At 35.8% G+C, this 17,861-nt stretch overlaps 2 protein-coding genes and 1 long non-coding RNA gene across 5 annotated transcripts; 1 reads left to right on the forward strand and 2 right to left on the reverse strand.

Moving 5' to 3' along the window:
• Positions 1 to 473: 473 nt before the first annotated feature.
• URED (urease accessory protein D) lies at positions 474 to 8,094 on the reverse strand. Of its 3 annotated transcripts, none has more exons than XM_087324906.1 (9): positions 7,904 to 8,094; positions 4,553 to 4,698; positions 3,942 to 4,004; positions 3,121 to 3,195; positions 2,962 to 3,006; positions 2,339 to 2,572; positions 1,686 to 1,768; positions 1,342 to 1,489; positions 474 to 866 (listed from the first exon to the last, which is right to left on the reverse strand). In XM_087324906.1, exons 2-9 carry the CDS (start codon positions 4,679 to 4,681, stop codon positions 747 to 749), a joined length of 897 nt encoding a protein of 298 aa, XP_087181032.1. In that variant the 5' UTR covers positions 4,682 to 4,698; positions 7,904 to 8,094; the 3' UTR covers positions 474 to 746. The 3 variants fall into 3 exon arrangements, with proteins under 3 accessions (XP_087181032.1, XP_087181031.1, XP_087181030.1); XM_087324905.1 differs by having other exon boundaries at positions 4,553 to 4,726; positions 7,904 to 8,093; XM_087324904.1 differs by having other exon boundaries at positions 4,553 to 4,746; positions 7,904 to 8,093.
• On the reverse strand, positions 5,015 to 7,861 carry LOC147860088 (uncharacterized). Its single transcript, XR_015530208.1, has 4 exons — positions 7,656 to 7,861; positions 6,431 to 7,326; positions 5,149 to 6,376; positions 5,015 to 5,114 (listed from the first exon to the last, which is right to left on the reverse strand). It is a non-coding gene; the product is annotated as an uncharacterized LOC147860088 (long non-coding RNA).
• A 2,660-nt stretch (positions 8,095 to 10,754) lies between the features above and the next one.
• LOC147860089 (thymidine kinase a-like) lies at positions 10,755 to 12,849 on the forward strand. The gene is made up of 4 exons (XM_087325132.1): positions 10,755 to 11,156; positions 11,565 to 11,709; positions 11,826 to 11,947; positions 12,443 to 12,849. The coding sequence occupies exons 1-4, from the start codon at positions 10,777 to 10,779 to the stop codon at positions 12,687 to 12,689; spliced, it is 894 nt and encodes a 297-aa protein (XP_087181258.1). The 5' UTR covers positions 10,755 to 10,776; the 3' UTR covers positions 12,690 to 12,849.
• Positions 12,850 to 17,861: the final 5,012 nt, after the last annotated feature.

Here is a 17,861-nt window from a genome sequence, read left to right on the forward strand (position 1 = left end):
AATCTTTGTTACATCATGAGCTCATATCACAAAAACTTGCATGCAAAAGAACCACTTCCAACGGAAATCATGTGGAATGAAAAATTTCCCCTAAACTTTTTGTTCTATTAACTTAGAATTTGGAGTTTTATTGTGGTAGCACTGTGCACAAGCCGATTATGATCCGCATCTAAGAACTATAATCCATTGTCTTTGTTTGTGTTGCTTGGCCTCAAAATAATAAATTCATCTTATGTCTATATTAAAATGCTTAAGTTTCTTCCGAAATATAATGTTGAAAGAGAACCTAAAAAAGGATGTGTTGGCACATCCATATTCAATAGTAGCCCAAAGACACCAAGGATCATAACTAAAAATTGATGCATAGCCAACAATATAGTGATACCTTTCACATTTAATTCAAGAACCTCATTAGATCGGTATGACTCAAGAACTTTTCCACAAAATAGAACGCACCAATTCAATGTAAAAGATTGAAGCGCTTAAAAACTCACCAGGTTTAAAGAATAAAATTGCTAAAAAGGGCGAGAAACATGTGTGAGAATGTGTTCTTGGTCGATTTTAAAGTCTTTTTAGAATAGAAATAAATAAATTAAATAATAGAGAGGGGTATGGCTCCTAGTTATCTATCCCTCACATTCAAAGTCATTGGTATGGGTGCAAAGGCTAATATAGCCCAATGAATGGAACACCACCATAATGTTGGTGCCTTTTAAGTCTTTATTTATTAGTGAAATTTTCTGTTACTATTTTCCGACATAGGGCATCACTCCAACTAATGAAGAAAGACTAGCTAGATGGTGTCTTAAGAAGTCATAGACAAGTTCGGTTGCATCAGCAACCACTCTCACCACAAGACCATCCTCCTGCAAATGAATAAACAGAAGCTTTTTGGTTCTCGTTCAACCAACATGAATGCTTACTAGAAATCAAAATAAATGGTTCATGCAAGACCAATAAGCTCCATAGAAAGAATAATATCACACCTTGTTATATGAGCATATATATATAGCTATATAGCTATACTATTAGAAAGTTGATTTAAGGCTAGATTGTTGGGCTAGATATTTTATATTGTGGCTCTGTCTATATCTATAGATAGATAGATAGATAGATACATGTATTTATTTATTTGGTAGATTGTTTCCTCCGAATTACTTGTACCCATGGTTCCTATATCATTGTACTTTGACCACAACCTAGTTACGTAGGGAAGCTATGTAGCTTTGGCACAATTAATGTTTGCTTGATTTTACCGTACTTCTCTAAGATTCACATGAATGTAACTTTTTGGTCTTACAGTTGCTTCTGGAACAATGTTATGTTCTAGAAAACACTTACTTTTGGGCCAAAGGTACTACATGACACGATGAAGCTTGAACTAGGAACCTTTGCCTTCACTCTTGCATGAGATTTTGATCTGAGCTCCCTATTATTCATTTGTTGTATGGAATTTCGTAATTGTTTGCATAAACTCTGCACCTTTGGCCTATAAAAATATGTTTGATGTTTATGCATGAATCATTGTCAGAAAATCAAGGCATTTACCTTAGTAGTGAAACATTTATTAGAATCACCATGGCGTTATTTTGGGGATTGTGCAAAAGTAATCTACACGAGTGCATCTCAGGGTCAATGTGAAGTTGCGAATGTATTGTAATTGGTGAAAAGAGAAAGCCACTTACCCATAGAGAGTCACCATTGCAATAACATGAAAGGGCTTCATTCTACTTGAGATGGTGGAATTGGCCTCATTCTCTAGGCACATCTGGAAACCACAACTTTTAGCATGACTATAAAAGCATACCTAATCAAATTGAGTTGATATTAGTAGCAACAAGTGATTACAGAATGGCATTATTAGGCGTTTGTCTAGTGGTATTAATCAATTTCCCTATAACTACCCATAGTTTAAGAGTTCAAGTACCAACTACTGCCCCTAAGCCATTTGTATTATCTCCCTACTATGTAAAAATAACAAGACATTTTATGCCAAAGAGCATTTGTACATTATAGGAGTGTCTTCCATTAAGTAGATATCCAACAATTTTTCTTACAGATTAAAGCGGTCGCAATGTAATAATTTAAATTTATTTTACCATGACGCCTCCGTGGCAAATTCTATGATTTACATACACCATTTTTGGTTGCAGGTTTGATTTTTGCGTTTATAAAATTTCTTCATAATTGTTAGTTTGATATCATGCATACTATCATCAGTTTATTCTTTAAAAAAAAAGATTTACAACATTGACATTGACACATTCTCTATGATACAAAGTGTGAAAATAAGAGCATTGTGCTGTAAAAGGTGATCCCAAAAAAGGCAAGTTATTACCGAATCTAGGAACAAAGGCTTCCCGGACAGCATGATGTGGTTTGTGCTTCTATAATGATTGAAAGACCAGATTTCACCTCGTTCTCTTCGCCCACTTGTGCACCAGTCAACTAGGACCAAGTTTGCATTTGCATCATCCAAGTAAAACTTCTGGAATTGTTCATATTTAGCCGCTGAAAAGCATGTCACCGGGTCGGGAAGCATTACCAAGGTGCCTCCACTTTCTATAGAAACCTGATAGGACAATAATGAATGATTCTCCGCATCATGAAAACATGCCTCTTTTATTTGAACTTCAACCCATGATGACTCAAGAGAATATATGAAGATTTCCAACAGAAACCATGCACCTTTCACAAGGGGGGGAATACCTCTTATAAAGAAATACAAAGTTCATTGGATGACATCGACAATTCTTATTATACCTTCGACAGTGATTATGTCTCCTTCAGTTTACAATGCACTACTTATACCTGAGGTTATGTTTCATTACTGTACCATGCATCAGAGGATAGTTATATCTCTGGTCTCATAAATCATTTTGGCCTTTCGCGTTAAAATCACTTCAATGTCATGTTCTCTCCTTTGTTTTAGCAAAAAATGATAACATTAATAATATATACCTGAAGGAGTTGTTTTGATAGTAGTCCATCAATTGACTTATAAATCTGCAAAACTAAAGGAAATTGGCAGTTAAGAAAAAGAGTAACCATCAATAACCTTTCATGCATCCAATACATAAAAAGAATCTTTACTGATACATTAATTACCAAGTTACCAACCTTTGTTGATGCTTGTGTTGTGAAGGCACACGTGCAACATGCACCAACTTTCATTTTGATATAAATAGAATCACCCTGTCACATTATTAGCATCAATCTCTTAACTAAGATCATTTTTATGCATTAAAAGAACCAGCAAAGTTTTATTTAACATGCTCTTTCCAATAAACGTATTAAAACTGCTGCTATTTATAACAGTGAAATACAACTTCACATTAAAGCATTTCATGTTATTCAGCTCCAAAAAGTACAGTGTAATTTCAATCAAAATCACAAAATAAGAGTTTCATATAGGGGCATCCAGATAATTGATTATAAACATCTAATTCCATGATGAAAATGAAGTTTCATACAGGGACATCTAGATGTTAATCAAATTGCACGTTGAAAAAGAAAAACACCAAGCAAGCAGTATTTCCTCTGAGTCAAACTTATTGTAAGGAGGCAGAAGAGATAATTGTCTTCTATTTATCTCATCTCAATTGTATGCCTTCAATGAAAACCGTTCTATTGATGCGCAGATCACAGAAATAAATACAGCAACAACCTCAAACTACAAAGAAGCAAATAATTTTGCATATCAATTAAATTATAATGCAATTTAGAAGATGAGAGAGTATCAGTTCCATGGAAGCTATTGAATATTGATTGATTATTGTTTAAAATAAATCCATATTTCGATTGCCTATATATTTAAAATAATAATAACTATTTTTTACTATTTTTTATTGAAATTAATTTATATCAAAGGAAGCCTATCTACATATTGGAAGACATCTTTTTAGTAAACATTTTATCATGGAAAAATGATATTCACCTACCGAAACAATACCTCCACCATAAGACAATGCATAAACCCAGACAACATCTGAAGAAGGAGCAACCTGTCACATTAAGAATTGCCAAGATAAAAGAAAATCAATTGAATCCACAAAAAACATTAAATAATCAAATGTAAGTTACATATGTTCCTAGACCTATGCAAGCAAGGAAACTTAAGCTAAAGAAAAATCAACATGGAAAACGTTACAAATTTCCCCTGCACAGTTATACAAGATTTTATCTCATCTAAATTGTCATTCATCAGGTTTGAAGTGAATCAACTCAAAATAAAGAAAGATATTATTAACGCATTTTAAGTGGCCAAAACAACCTATCAGACCAAATGAGAGATTACATCTTAAAAAGAGGTCTTATCTTTGAGAACAACAAACCAAAATGAATATAACTAGATTAACAAAACTACCAGGCAGAAAGAAAGAAATATTAGTGATTTTTATGTGACCAAAATGGCCTATAAGACTGAACAAGAGAGAAAGAAAAAAACAGAAAAAAGGGAATAACTAAGAAGCCAAATACATGGTCCTAAGTATGGCATATTCAAATAAGTAAAGAGAGACTTAAACAAGAAACTAGCATGCAGCTGTTTTACCTTACTTGGAATGATCAGTTTGAGAGGGTATTTGGAAAATGATCGTATTGTTGCTGATTTTCCTGCAACATGTTCCACCTCGAAGCATCCTGTAACTTGTGTGTTTGCAAATTCAGATTGATCTTCCATTTTATACAGTTGAGGCACTTATATGATGAATTTGAAGAAATTCCACTGTAAAGTTGCCCATGTTTCTTAAGATCACAACATTAATGATTAGTTAGTTACAAACTCATATACTTGTTCACATATCTCAGCAACTTCATGAAGGCAAAAATACAAAAGAACATAACACATACAATTAGTTATTTGCAAGAATTCAAATACTTGTGACATATCTGGTATAACTTCCACATTTCTCGTACCATGTTTGTCTGAAAATTTTGGAGAGACATCAAAGATTTCAGAAAATAAGAGACCTCAAGAAAGAAAGAAAAATATACTAATGTCATTTTAAGAACACCAAATGGCATATGCGACTGATTGAGAGATTACATCTTAAGTGTTTTCTAATCTTTGAGAATGAGAAAACAAAATAAATTTAGCGAAATAGGTAAAACAGCTCATCATGCCGGATAAATTTGTTAGCTAAGCACCACATTTTGAGCCTAGATAGACTGAAATTTTTGCCTCTTAAATATCTCCATAGTGGAAAGATCTCAGAAGTGAGATGTTAGGTGATTATGACTTCGACTTGTTGATATCAAGAATGTCAAGGCCATGGTCTAGGTGTGCATGATGAATTGTTGTTGCCCACTCTATTGTACCCCTTGTAGAGACCCTATTTCTGTAGCCCATTATTTATTTATAGCATAAAAAGGTATGACAGAGCTAAAGAAAGTTGTGATACTTTATTTGTTTATGAGCTTTTTTGGTGGGATCAATGTCCTTGAACATTTCTCTATGTCTCTTGATTTGCAGCAAGAACAGTCCCAAAAATCATTGGTCTTCATATTCCATTATTTTGTAGAATGTGTCAAAGCCTTGTTGGAAGACAAAATGATCTCCCCCCCTAATTTCATAACACAAATTACAATGGCAAACATAATGTTCCTTGTCCAATCCTCTACCTCTCTACTTTGTCCCCAATATATGTGATGGTGCCTCTTCTAACACTCTTAAATGACACTATAGACATGGTCATTCTCAACAAACACACCAATTCAGACAAACAGAAACCAGAAATGGAGTCTTGGAATATCTGAAGGATGCAACATGGCAAGATATCAAGCACTTCATATACCAAGTCAAAAGTCCAAAAGAAATGGTGTTCCTTACCTTATGCACACTGATATTTGTAAACCCATGCCAACCCTTTCACTCATAGGATCTTTGTATTTCCTTAATTTTTTGGAGAATTACTCACAGATCAATATTGTGACCTTTCTCAAAAAATAAACTTGTTCTGCTGAATTGCCTAAAAACATATTCTTTATACAACTAACCCACTAAAATGATAAAGCTGAGAAGAAAATTAGATTTTTTATGGAATTTGCTTGTTCACTGAAGAAAAACTGTAGAAGTGCTCAATTCATGTTGGAAGTAAATCGTACCCACAATATTCTACTTCCATATTCCAAACTCTTTATTAGGCATACCTATCATTTCACACTTCACGGTTTTGGATGAAAATTTTCTTGTTATATTCCTAAGGGAAACAGAGACAACTTGGATAGACAAAGCAAAAACATATCTGTTCAGCATAAAGTGCTACTAGTTTTACAATCCCTTCACTAATCAGTTCGGATTTTGTGGGACCTGAATTTTTTATGAAATGTCCCTAATCTCGTCTCCATGTAGCTTTACCTCTCCATGTAACTTTAACTTTCCATGTAGCTTTACCTCTCCATGTAACTTTAACTTTCCATGTAGCTTTACCTCTTTAAGATCCCCAAACAGTGCTACAGATCCCTTAGGTGAAAAGTATGATGTTACCAAACATCTCCATCTTATCAACCAGCCAATTATTCTAGCTGTTGAAATGCTTCCTTAATGCAACCTCTCATCATAAATCTTGCCTAGAAATGGGTATTTCTGTTTCGAGCCTAGATTGCAAAGTTCCAAAAGAATAGCCTCGAAGAAAACTCCAAAAAGAAGGGGTTTTGCTTATGTGTTCATACTGTTTGACATATATAATGCTTTGTGAAACAACTATGCCTCCAATGACGAAGACAGAAGCAAAAAAATGGCTCCACACTTAACTGCAACAGCTCAAGCAACTCGTTAAAGAGTGTGGATTCCATAAAACTTCCATAATATTGAGAATTAAGTAGCATTTTTCTGAGATCTGACCGCTGAATAGGTATTCAATTTCACACTACTTTGGTCAAAGTTCCAACGCAGATGGGATTCACTTACCACACCATATTTGAGCTGAGCATATGCAATCAATCTTGCTTTGCATTGATCAATACTCCAAAGCAAATGGAATAACACTAACCGAGAGAAATTTGAACTCCACGTGCATAAAAAAATCTTGAATCATGTTGATCAATAGTCTAAAGCAAAAGGAAAACACTAATGACAGGAAATTTGAGATCTACATGAATAATCAATATTGCATTGATCAACACTTCAAAGCAAAATGAAAACACTAACCACATGAAATTTCAACATACATAATCAATCTGACATCACTTTGATAGATAACAATATCACTTCAGATAGATAATAAATCTTGCATCACATAGATCAATACTCAAAAGAACAAAGATAATTGATAAATATATTGATTATAAGTCATCATGTCTCAAGGATCATATTGATTATAAGTCCTCATGTCTCAAGGATTTCAGCAAAGAAATGATGGGGGATCTTGAAATTTCGACAATCATTGGAACTCCAATTACCAAATCAAGTTGATGATTTCTTAACAAAGATTACACCTAGTCCCAACTATTTAAGCAATGTTCCAAATCTACTAGTCTCAAAACAAAATAGAAATCACAGTTCTTTTAACTCACAAAAGTTTATCCATTTGGTATGCGCTCCAACACAAAATTTATGCAATCAATTGAAATTAAGTTTAAACAGATTCTTTTCTCTCACAATTTATCCACTTTAGATAGTGCCCACTTCATGTCTCATCCATGCAAAATTTAACAGAATACTCCTAAGTAATGAATATTTGACAGAATACCCTTCTTCAGTACACAAAGGTTTACTACTAGTGATGGTTGTTCTGGTAAATCTTCGGGGTATTGCAGTAAATATCTAACAAAAAGATAGGTGTTTTCCTTTAAAATTAAAACTCAGCTCAAGATATGAAGCTAAATTTAGGGAGTGTACATGAAAAATGCATCCTTTTTTATCTAATTATCTAAGTTAGATTTTTTTCTTCTTCTAACATACCTCATAAGAAGATCTTAGGATCCACGATCTACTGAACGACAGTTACTTCTTTCCGACAACCGTCATGATCTTATCATCTGGCATACAAGTAGTATCTATCTGAGTCTTGTAGATCCCATCTATATATTCATAGTCATCTCTTGTATGATAAGAGAGAGGATTGGTGGGGGAGGGGTGGATGTGGATGTGTATATTTATGTGGATGTGGTACCATGGCTCATAAATGAGATCTACTGCTGCTACAAATTGCCGTGTGGAGATTGACCTTTTTCCGAGATCTTGAAATTGTGCATTGGGCACCATTTTCCGAGTAACTTCGGACATTATATGGGGATGCCAGATTGTCCATGTATGTAACTACGGACATTGTATCCCTAGGGATGCACACACTCCATCCGAATGAAGTGCTCGCAGAAGTTGTGTTTCCCCACTCGAAATAAAGAGGGGACAAAGTTGTTGGTACTTGTTTTTCCTAGAAATCGCATGTTTTCGTAACATGTATGAGATTTTGCTCCATTATTTCGAAATAAGCTTGAAAAACATGCCAAGGCCTTTTCAAATTCTATGCTCATGGCAATTCAGTACTTTCAATATAGTCGACAAAAGGATTTTGGAGAGATGAAAAGTGTTTTATGGAGAAGGAAAAGGGCTTATAATGATTAAAGGGGCGTAGAGAGAGGGAAAGGACTTAGAGAGATGAAAAAGGGGTTCAAAAAGGATGACAAGGAGTTGTATAGATAGAGATGGTTAAGGTTAGGGTTTTAACGAGTCCATTGGAGAAAATAGGCATTGTTGGATAGGGAGCACGAAATTTGTCCAAATAGGCAAAAGTGCTTCCCAAACCTTCAGCCAGGAAATCTATGAGAAAGAGATGCACTTAGTCTCTGTACAAATGTTGTAGTGAATGAGCAAGTCCATAATAAGTGTGGGATTGTTTCCAATCGTCCACCACATCGTGCACAATGTGGCGAGGCTATTGATCACTTTTAAAGATTTGACCCAGTCAAGAGCACACCCAATAGGCATCTCCATAGGAATACATGTTGCACATAAATAGCAAGAATATCATTCTAATCCAAGAAATTACTTAGCTAAACATTAATGTTTGTAAAACCCACCTCATCTTTTTTTATTTGTTGTTTTAGTAGCGAAGGCACTATTTGCTTCTCCTTCCCTCGTTTCACCACAATATTAGAAAGAATTGAGGTAGATACAGGAGGTATCAGCCAATTTGAAAAAAAATCGTAAGTGTAAGACCATAGCTCCATAAGCTTGTAAGCCCATTTTTCCATTAGGACTATGTTTTTTGTAGGTGCCATAATGCATTTGCATGTTCTTGAAACCAAGAGGCAGGTTGCAACAACTTATATACTGAATGTGTTGTAATCTTATCCATTGGAATTACGATGTTGCCATTTTGTAACATCCAGTCCTGAATCTTGTGATCTCCATCTAGAGGTGGCACATGTACTAAAGAAAGTACCAACTCTATGACTTGATTTTAGATAACTCGATGATGTGGCCCAAGACTATAACAACACGTCATGTCATTGAAGCCTAATAGGTGACCTTGGTCATTTACAACATCTGAAATTGATTTCAGCCGATTCTTTGCTAAAAAATAAGATTTTCTAGGCTCTTGTTCAGTTAGTGATAGTGGGAATATAACACTCCAATGTAAGCTTTTGAGGCATAAAGAGTTCTCTAATTTTGAATTCTTGCCTCTCCATTTTATGTGGTGTAATACTTCCTTCAAGTGCTTTAGAAGCTTTGAACTAAATGGACATCCTTTGATGTGTCCCCCAAGTTTTCCAAACACTACATCCCAATTGTTAGTATCCCATGAGCCAAATGAGTGAGTTTTCAAATTATCAAACATATCTTATAGCATTCTTGCCCAAGGCAGTGTTTCTTCATCGAATTTTGGTAGTGAAGTTGCTTTTCTAGCCAACATATGCAGCTGCAAATTAAGAATATTTAGTCCTCCACACAGTCATGGAGTGCAGCATATCTTCTCTTGTGATAGGAGTCGTACACCTTTACACGACTGCTTAGAGCACCAAAAGTTTCTTATGATTTTTGAGTTAATCTTTTGTACCATGTGTTTGAGCCAATCAATCATAATTAAGTGTTACTCCATGTAAGCCATTAATATAGATTGCACTATCCTCAATCGGACATGAAGCGGCCATGTTGCAATCTTCCAATAGCTTAACTTTTATCTCACTTTTTGCAGAACTCATTCAACCTTTCCTTTCCCAGTTGCATTCCATCCCAATGGATATCCAAGATGTCTAACCATTTCATTTGGGTTAACGACTTGGCCTGGCCACAAAAGTTGATGCCACAAACGATTTTGGGCACTTTGGGACCATTTGGATGGCATGCAATAATAAAAGGTCTTTGATTGAAACCAACTGCATGAAGTTAGCTTCTTTAAGCAATCCCTCAGACAATCCCTATTCGATTGTCTACAACTTAGAGACATGACGCTACAAATTTACACTCTTTATTTTGAGTGATTCTAAGATCTTTAGTGTCTAATCGACAAAGAAAACCGTTAGACCGTTTAAACCGCGGTTTCTGACTGCCAAACCGAACCGAACCGTTAAAAAGAATCTAAACCCGAAACAAACCGTTTAAACCGTTAAGCCGCGGTTTCACGGTTCGGTTCCGATGCCGATTGTTATATCATACATACATATAATGTATATGTATAGATAGAGATAGAGATAGATAGATAGATAGATAGATATACATAATTAGTTTAGTTACCCCCTTCCCCTGTTCTTTTGCCTCCTTCGTCTTCGTGTTTCCCTCTTCCTCTCTGTCTTTTCCAACACTATATTCCTTTTGCTTCTTGCTAACAAATTATGCAAAGGGTCTGTTGCTTCCACAGGGATGCCCTCATGTTCAGCAGAGCCCTCCATGGAGAGCTCTCTGCCTCCCGTGCTACCAACAAAAGGATGAGGTACTGGAATGCTCTGCTCTTCCCTCGCAGCCAGGGCTTCATCAGGAGACGCTCATTCCAACTTGAAGCTACGCTCAATGTACAAGACACAGAATTAGCTCATCATGACAAACAGCAACATCACCACAAGCAGCTGAAAAAAATAGAAGAAGAAGAAGAAGAAGAAGCAGCAGCAGCAACAGCTGTAATCCATGGCAGCATTCATCTCATCATCGGTCCCATGTTTGCTGGCAAGACCACTGCCCTCCTTAAAAGAGTACAAGCAGAATCAAACAATGGAAGGTATACATTCTTTACCCCCCCCAGGTTTTTTATTATTTTAATTTTGGTTCTACTTATTCATTATTATTTACTCCGCATTTTCCGTTTGGATTGTGTGTGTGTGTATATATATGTGTGTGTGTGTGTGTGTGTATGTATATATATGTATGTATATGTATATGTATACGCATCTGTAATCTGTATGTATGTATGGTGTGCATGTAATTGTGTATAATGTATCGTGTGTGATTCTATTTGTGTATGTGCATTTGTATCACCTATTCTAATGTCTTGTGCTGTTTGATCTGTAATTGCTTAGGTTGCTTCCTTGGAGTAATATATGGTTTTTGAAGGTTGAAACAACAAATCATCACATGATTTTGAGTTTTGAGACATGGTTGTTGATACCGTGGTTTTTATATTTTGCAGAAGAGTTGCAATGGTAAAGTCAAGCAAAGATACAAGGTATGCATCAACTGCCATAGTTTCTCATGATAACATGCAAATGCCATGTTGGTCGGTGCCATCGTTAGCGAGTTTCCGGTCCCAAATAGGTGAAGCTGCCTATTCTAAGGTATGTACCTTTTTGTGCTTCTATTACTAATGTATTGTTGTAAATGTGGACTGGTGCACCCTGGAAAGAATAAAAAATTAAAAAAAATTATGATTTGTTTTTTACTGTTTTGGCAGTTGGATGTCATAGGAATTGATGAAGCTCAGTTTCTCACGGATCTTGTCAGCTTTTGTCAATTTGCTGCTGATTATGAGGGCAAAACCCTTATTATTGCCGGCTTGGATGGTGATTTCTTGAGGTTTCTCTCTTTCTCTCTCTGGTTCTTATGATATTGTATTCTCTCTCGGTTTTGTGGACCATTTTGGTGTCTTTAGTAAAATCTTTTAGATGTTTATTGAGAGTTTTCATGTTTTACTACCATATCATTTGCACCGTTTCTTGAGAGTTTGGAACTGAGTATTTATATGTTTATAACCTTATCATTTGCAGTTTCTCGTGAGTTTCTAACCATATCATTTGCATATCTCTTTAGGGTATTTAACCATCGCATTTGCATATTTCTCTTTATGCTTCATAACCATGCCGTTTGCATATTTCTTCTTGAGAGTTCATGTGATCATATCATTTGCATTATTTTTCAAGGTTGATCTTCCTTGTCGCATCCTAAAATTTTGGTGTCTTTTTGCCTTAAATATGCCTTGAACTCGATTGTTTGTTTCATGAAGCCAATGAATCAAACTTCTTTTTTTATTCTTATGACACTGTTTAACATGTGAGCTAAAAACTTATTCAGGAATAGATTTGGATCGGTTCTGGATCTGATACCAGTTGCTGATAGTGTTGTCAAGTTATCGGCAAATTGCGAATTGTGTGGGAAACCTGCATGCTTTACATTTAGGAAAAGTGATGAGAGGCGAAAAGAATTGATTGGTGGTGCAGACACCTATATGCCTGTTTGTCGACGACATTATTTTAGCGGGAAGATTGCCATGGAAACTGCTCAAACAGTCTTGGGTGCTCACAAACTTCCAGTGATTTGATTAATGCTAACTGAGTTTGTTCATGAACCGTCGGTAAGTGATGGGATGAGTATTATATGATTCGTGAACCTTGGTCCATCTTCGGCTGTTATGGAATGAAATTTATTCATGAATCTTGGTCCATCTTCAGTTGAAATGGAATGAGAATGTGATTCATGAACCTCGGACTTGGTTCATCTTTGGTTGTAATGGAAAGAAATTGATTCATTAACCTTGGTCCATCTTCAGTTGAAATGGAAAGAAATTTATTCATGAACCTTGGTCCATCATCAGTTGAAATGGAATGAAAATGTGATTCATGAAGCTCGGTCTTGGTCCATCTTTGATAGTCATGGAATGAATATGCAATTCATGAACCTTGGTCCTGTGTCCATCATCTGTAGTCATAGAATGAATATGTCACTCATGAACCGTGGTCCGTGGTTCATCTTTAGCAGTAGTGGAATGGATATATGACTCATGAACTTTGGTCCATCTTTGGTAGTGATGGAATGAATGTGTAATTCATGGATGTTGGTCCATCTTCTGTAGTACTTGAATGAACACGTTATACACATACCTTGGTTCATCTTTGGTAGTAATGGAATGAATATGTGATGTGTTAACCTTGGTCCAACCTGCGCACTTGCGCTGGATTTTCCCTCATAATCTCTATGATTTTTATTATTTCTTATGAAGATATGTCCAAGTTTTGACTATACACTCATGTTTGAATGTTTCTCATGAAAAATTTCATGAGCTTTTACTACACTTTTATTGGGTAGTTTCTAATGAATATGGAATGTGTAAAGAATGGCGCAAAGCTAGCCTAACTCTTAAGCGTCTATGGTAAAGTGTTGCAAGACACGAGGAGCAAGTAGTTTGTAAGTTTCTATCCATTGAAATTTGTCTAAGTAGCCTTAATGAGGACATGGACAAAAATGTAAACAGAAAAATGTGTCGTAAGTTGTGTCCTACAGAACACTAATACACAAAGCTACATTGTTTCCAAAGTTTATGTAATGCAGTACTAATAAGATAGTGTGGATGTTAGTAGAGATGCAACATAGAGGATCATCTCTTATACATACAATTGCTGAATTTGTCGATCTTTAACAAAGATATTGAAAATAACCAAATTATTTTTTTGTTTAACGTTGTGCAAATAGGGTCACATTTCTTTCAAGCTATGATGATTCCAAAGCATGAAGATAAATGCTACATGTCATGAACATATGATGGTTGTTACAATATACTCTCATTTGGTAAAGCTTTTATTTTTTTGTTTAACGTTGTGCAAATAGGGTCACATTTCTTTCAAGCTATGATGATTCCAAAGCATGGAGATAAATGCTACATGTCATGAACATATGCTGGTTGTTACAATATACTCTCATTTGGTAAAGCTTTTTCAGATTTTGATAGCTTTTAAAAAACTGTGGTATAATGTTGATAGATCAACATTGATATTCTTATCTTTTGTTTTTCTTGGAGAAGCATATAGAAGTCAAAGCTAAGAAAGTAGTTATGACTCCAAGATCACATTTGCTTTACAAGGTATATTCTAAGACCTTGCACTTGCGTCTTAGAAGTTTACGATCCAAAGTTAAAAAGTGGTTTCTAAGTTTCCTTGAATATCTAACTTGAAGAGGTTATATTGATGCTCAAATGGAACCTAACGTGTCGTACTATTTTAGTTGGATAAATAATGTATAGAGTAATTGAACACATGTGCTTGGGTAGATGATGTGTTTGTTGAGAGGCATCCAAAGTTTGGATGTCAAAGGGTAAAGAGCATGGAGAAAAGTTTGATAAGTTTCCTCCATTACTCTTCAAGAAAAATGTTAATGTAGATCATGCATATCCTATAAGTGATTCATTGTTAATCTTCAAGAAAAGGTTAATGCCAATGACGGCTTGCACATATTTTGTCAATTATCTCCAAGCACTTGTCTATAAGCATTTCTTAGTTACTCTCAAACCGAAATATTAATGTAGATAATGTTCTTATGCAAGTATTTTTTGACGCTCTTCAAAGCAAAATATACTAGTGTAGGTGATGATCTTATGTGAGCTTTTCTTTGTCATTGTCCTAAGCAAAATGTGTTAATGCAGATGATGTCATTTTGTTTGTGTTTTGTTGTTACGAGACACACAAATGATAACGAAGATGTCCTACTTGCGTTTCTCATACTTGTAGTGAATGTTAATGTGGAGGATGTGATTGTCCTCTTGTAACCATTTCTTCGTGCGAATATGAATGTAGATGTTCTTTAAGTGTTTCTCTTGTGGTACGTAAAACAAAAAGCCTTTCTTTGTGTATTGGTAGCAATTGTAATGTAGGTGATGGGTATTTTGGTAATTTTAGTAAAGTCTCAGACTTGTTGGACTCATAAGGTTAGTCACACACACACATTTGCTTTTAATGAAGGTGGTGCCAATAAATCAATATACTTTTGAAGTTCTAGAAAAACGTGTTTTTAGTCTCTTTTAACCAAGTATGTAGTGTCACCTTGACACTACAAAAAATCATTGGTTTAAAGAAAGGGACTTCCACACATGACCTCATCTTACAACTCCAACTCGTAACCAATAACGTATTTTATTTACATAATCTATAATTATTGTGACAATCCAGCTATACATGATCCCCACATGTCGTCCATGCAAATAGCCAAAGTGGTGGCCATCTGGTGACGATGCATAACATGATGGTGTAGTATATGTAGAGAAGGTATTTTGTTGTTCCCAACAGTTTTTACAAATGCTAGAATCAGTTCAGATATATTGGTGGAGATGAAACAATATTATGTACTATTTGTATACTGCCTTCGGGCTTTTTATTAATACCAATGGAGCATATGTTTTATGGTAAAAAAGGTATTTTGTTGTTGGAGCAAATTTGGTTTAATGCTTGTCTTTGGCATATCCTTACAAAGCTTGTCCCTCTTGTTTAGAATCCAAATTCCTTTTCTTATTATTTTGTTTTTCGATTCAATCTACTTTCTGGGTTTGGTATGTAATAAATTGAATTAGATTCCCTTTTTTCCTTTTTGATTCATGAGAACCATAACAAAAGTTTTTTCATAACCATGGGGTCTATTAGGAAGCAAGAATACTTGTGCATCTTGTTAGAGCTTTAGTGTCTTACAACCAAATTTGTAGCACGAGGACGAGAATCAATGACTTCTTAGAAACTTACAACAATTCAGTACTAAGGAGGCTAATAAGAAATGAACCAGTAGGAGTTCTCAAGACTTACCAACTAGAAGGAGGATTAGTTAGTTTGCTCCTCTCATTAGCTTTGTTAGGCATCTCTACATTTCAACATACAAAGTAGCAGGTCTACCACATTATTGTTGTCAAGGATGGCTCAATCATCTTTTGTATGGAATAAGAAGAGGAAAGAAATTATAGAAGATCTCGTAGATACAAAATGGCTTCAAGATAGTCTAATAGAGGACTTTGTGGAGGCTAGAAAGACATGGGATGGGACTTTACCAAGCAAGACATTTACTATCCCATCACAAGTCTTGTGGAATCCTTTAAAAGTTTACATGTCAAATGCTATTATTCTTTTCTTTCCTGGGAAGATGCCTTCTGCAAATGAGGTGGCTCAATGGATAAATGCCATGTTTAAATCTCCTTTAACATATAGAGATAAAATGGTTCATGCATTGCCGTGGTCTTTGACAAAAGACTATCAAGGGCTAATTCGTCACAAATGTCTTGTCTAGGTGGAAGTGCTTGACTTTCCACGAAATTGGAATCACTTGTTACCTGTCAAGACAGAGAGAAAGAGAGAGAAAGAGAGGAAAAGAGATACAGTGTTAAGATAGAAAGAGAGAATTGAAAAGAAAGTATTGTATTGTAATATAAGATGGAGTACAAAGAGTAGACAGTAGGGAGCTATAGGATGGCGTTGAACCAATTTGGTTTTTGGAGGATTGATGGATCCCTATTTATAAGTCCCTATAGAGTAATATAGATTACTCTAGAATATTCTAGGACATTCTAGAATATAGAGTAATGTAGTAGTCTAGAAGGTTCTAGCATAGAATATTCTTACGATATTAGATTATATACTCTAAAAACCATACACATAAACATGTTACTACAATGGTTAAGGATTTGACATGTGTATAACAAGGTTGTGGGTTCAAATCCTTTCGAGGCATGACATTGTGAGTGTCATCATGACATTATCCCCCTTCTTCAACGAAACGTCTCATGGGTCGTAGGGCTTGTAGCAGGACCTGGTTTATGAGGATAGTCGCGATGAAATGTGGTGACCATGTCCGCGACATTGGAAAGATTTGTTGGGGGTATAGCCTACCCAATCAACCAAGTAATACAACTTGTTGCACACGATTTTAGAATCGAGAATGGCAGCAACCTCAAATTCGGGTCCTTCCAAGAACTCAACAAGTGGTGGGGGAGCTATAAGACGACCCCTGGATGAAGACGCATGTGCGGAGGGAGGCCAAGACGAAATACAACATCACTTATCTTACTAATGATCATGTATGGGCCAAAACGTTGGTAATCCAATTTACCGCAAGGCCGAGCAGTCTTGATGTTGTGTTGGAGATGCCATGCACGATCCCCAACACGGATTTTTTTTGAGGAATCTAGGTGATGACGATCCGCAAGCCTCTTGTGTGTAACTTGAGCATCATGCAATTGTGAAGAATGGTAGCGTGAATTTCGTGGAGGCGACTAAGACGATCCTCAACAACAGGGTTGGTAGGCACTTATGGATGCGCATTCATTGTTCGTCGAGGATGACGACCAATATTTGCAAAAAATGGGGAATATCCCATAGAAGAATGAACCGAGTCGTTGTAAGCAAATTCAGTCAAGTACAGAAAATCAACCCCAGATGATTGGTAGTTGATGAAACAAGGAAGATATTGGTCCAATGTCTGGTTGGTACGCTCCGTTTCGCCATTAGTCTCAGGATGATAGCCCGAAGAAAGCTTAGCCTAAATTTGGAGAATTTTGAGTGTGTGCTTCCAAAACTTTGAGATAAATTGTGGACCCCGATCACTAATAATATCATCTGGAAGACCATGGTGCTTAAATACCTCCCGCATAACTAGATCGACCGCCTCTTGACTGGTAATAGACTTCATACATGGCAAGAAATGTGCCATTTTGGTAAGTCGATCAACCACTGTGAGAATTGCATCA

The sequence above is a fragment of the Azolla caroliniana genome, unplaced genomic scaffold (genome assembly GCF_043228905.1).
Source record: "Azolla caroliniana isolate FFs.n. ecotype wild unplaced genomic scaffold, voAzoCaro1.0.p SCAF_9, whole genome shotgun sequence".
Lineage (NCBI taxonomy): Eukaryota > Viridiplantae > Streptophyta > Polypodiopsida > Salviniales > Salviniaceae > Azolla > Azolla caroliniana.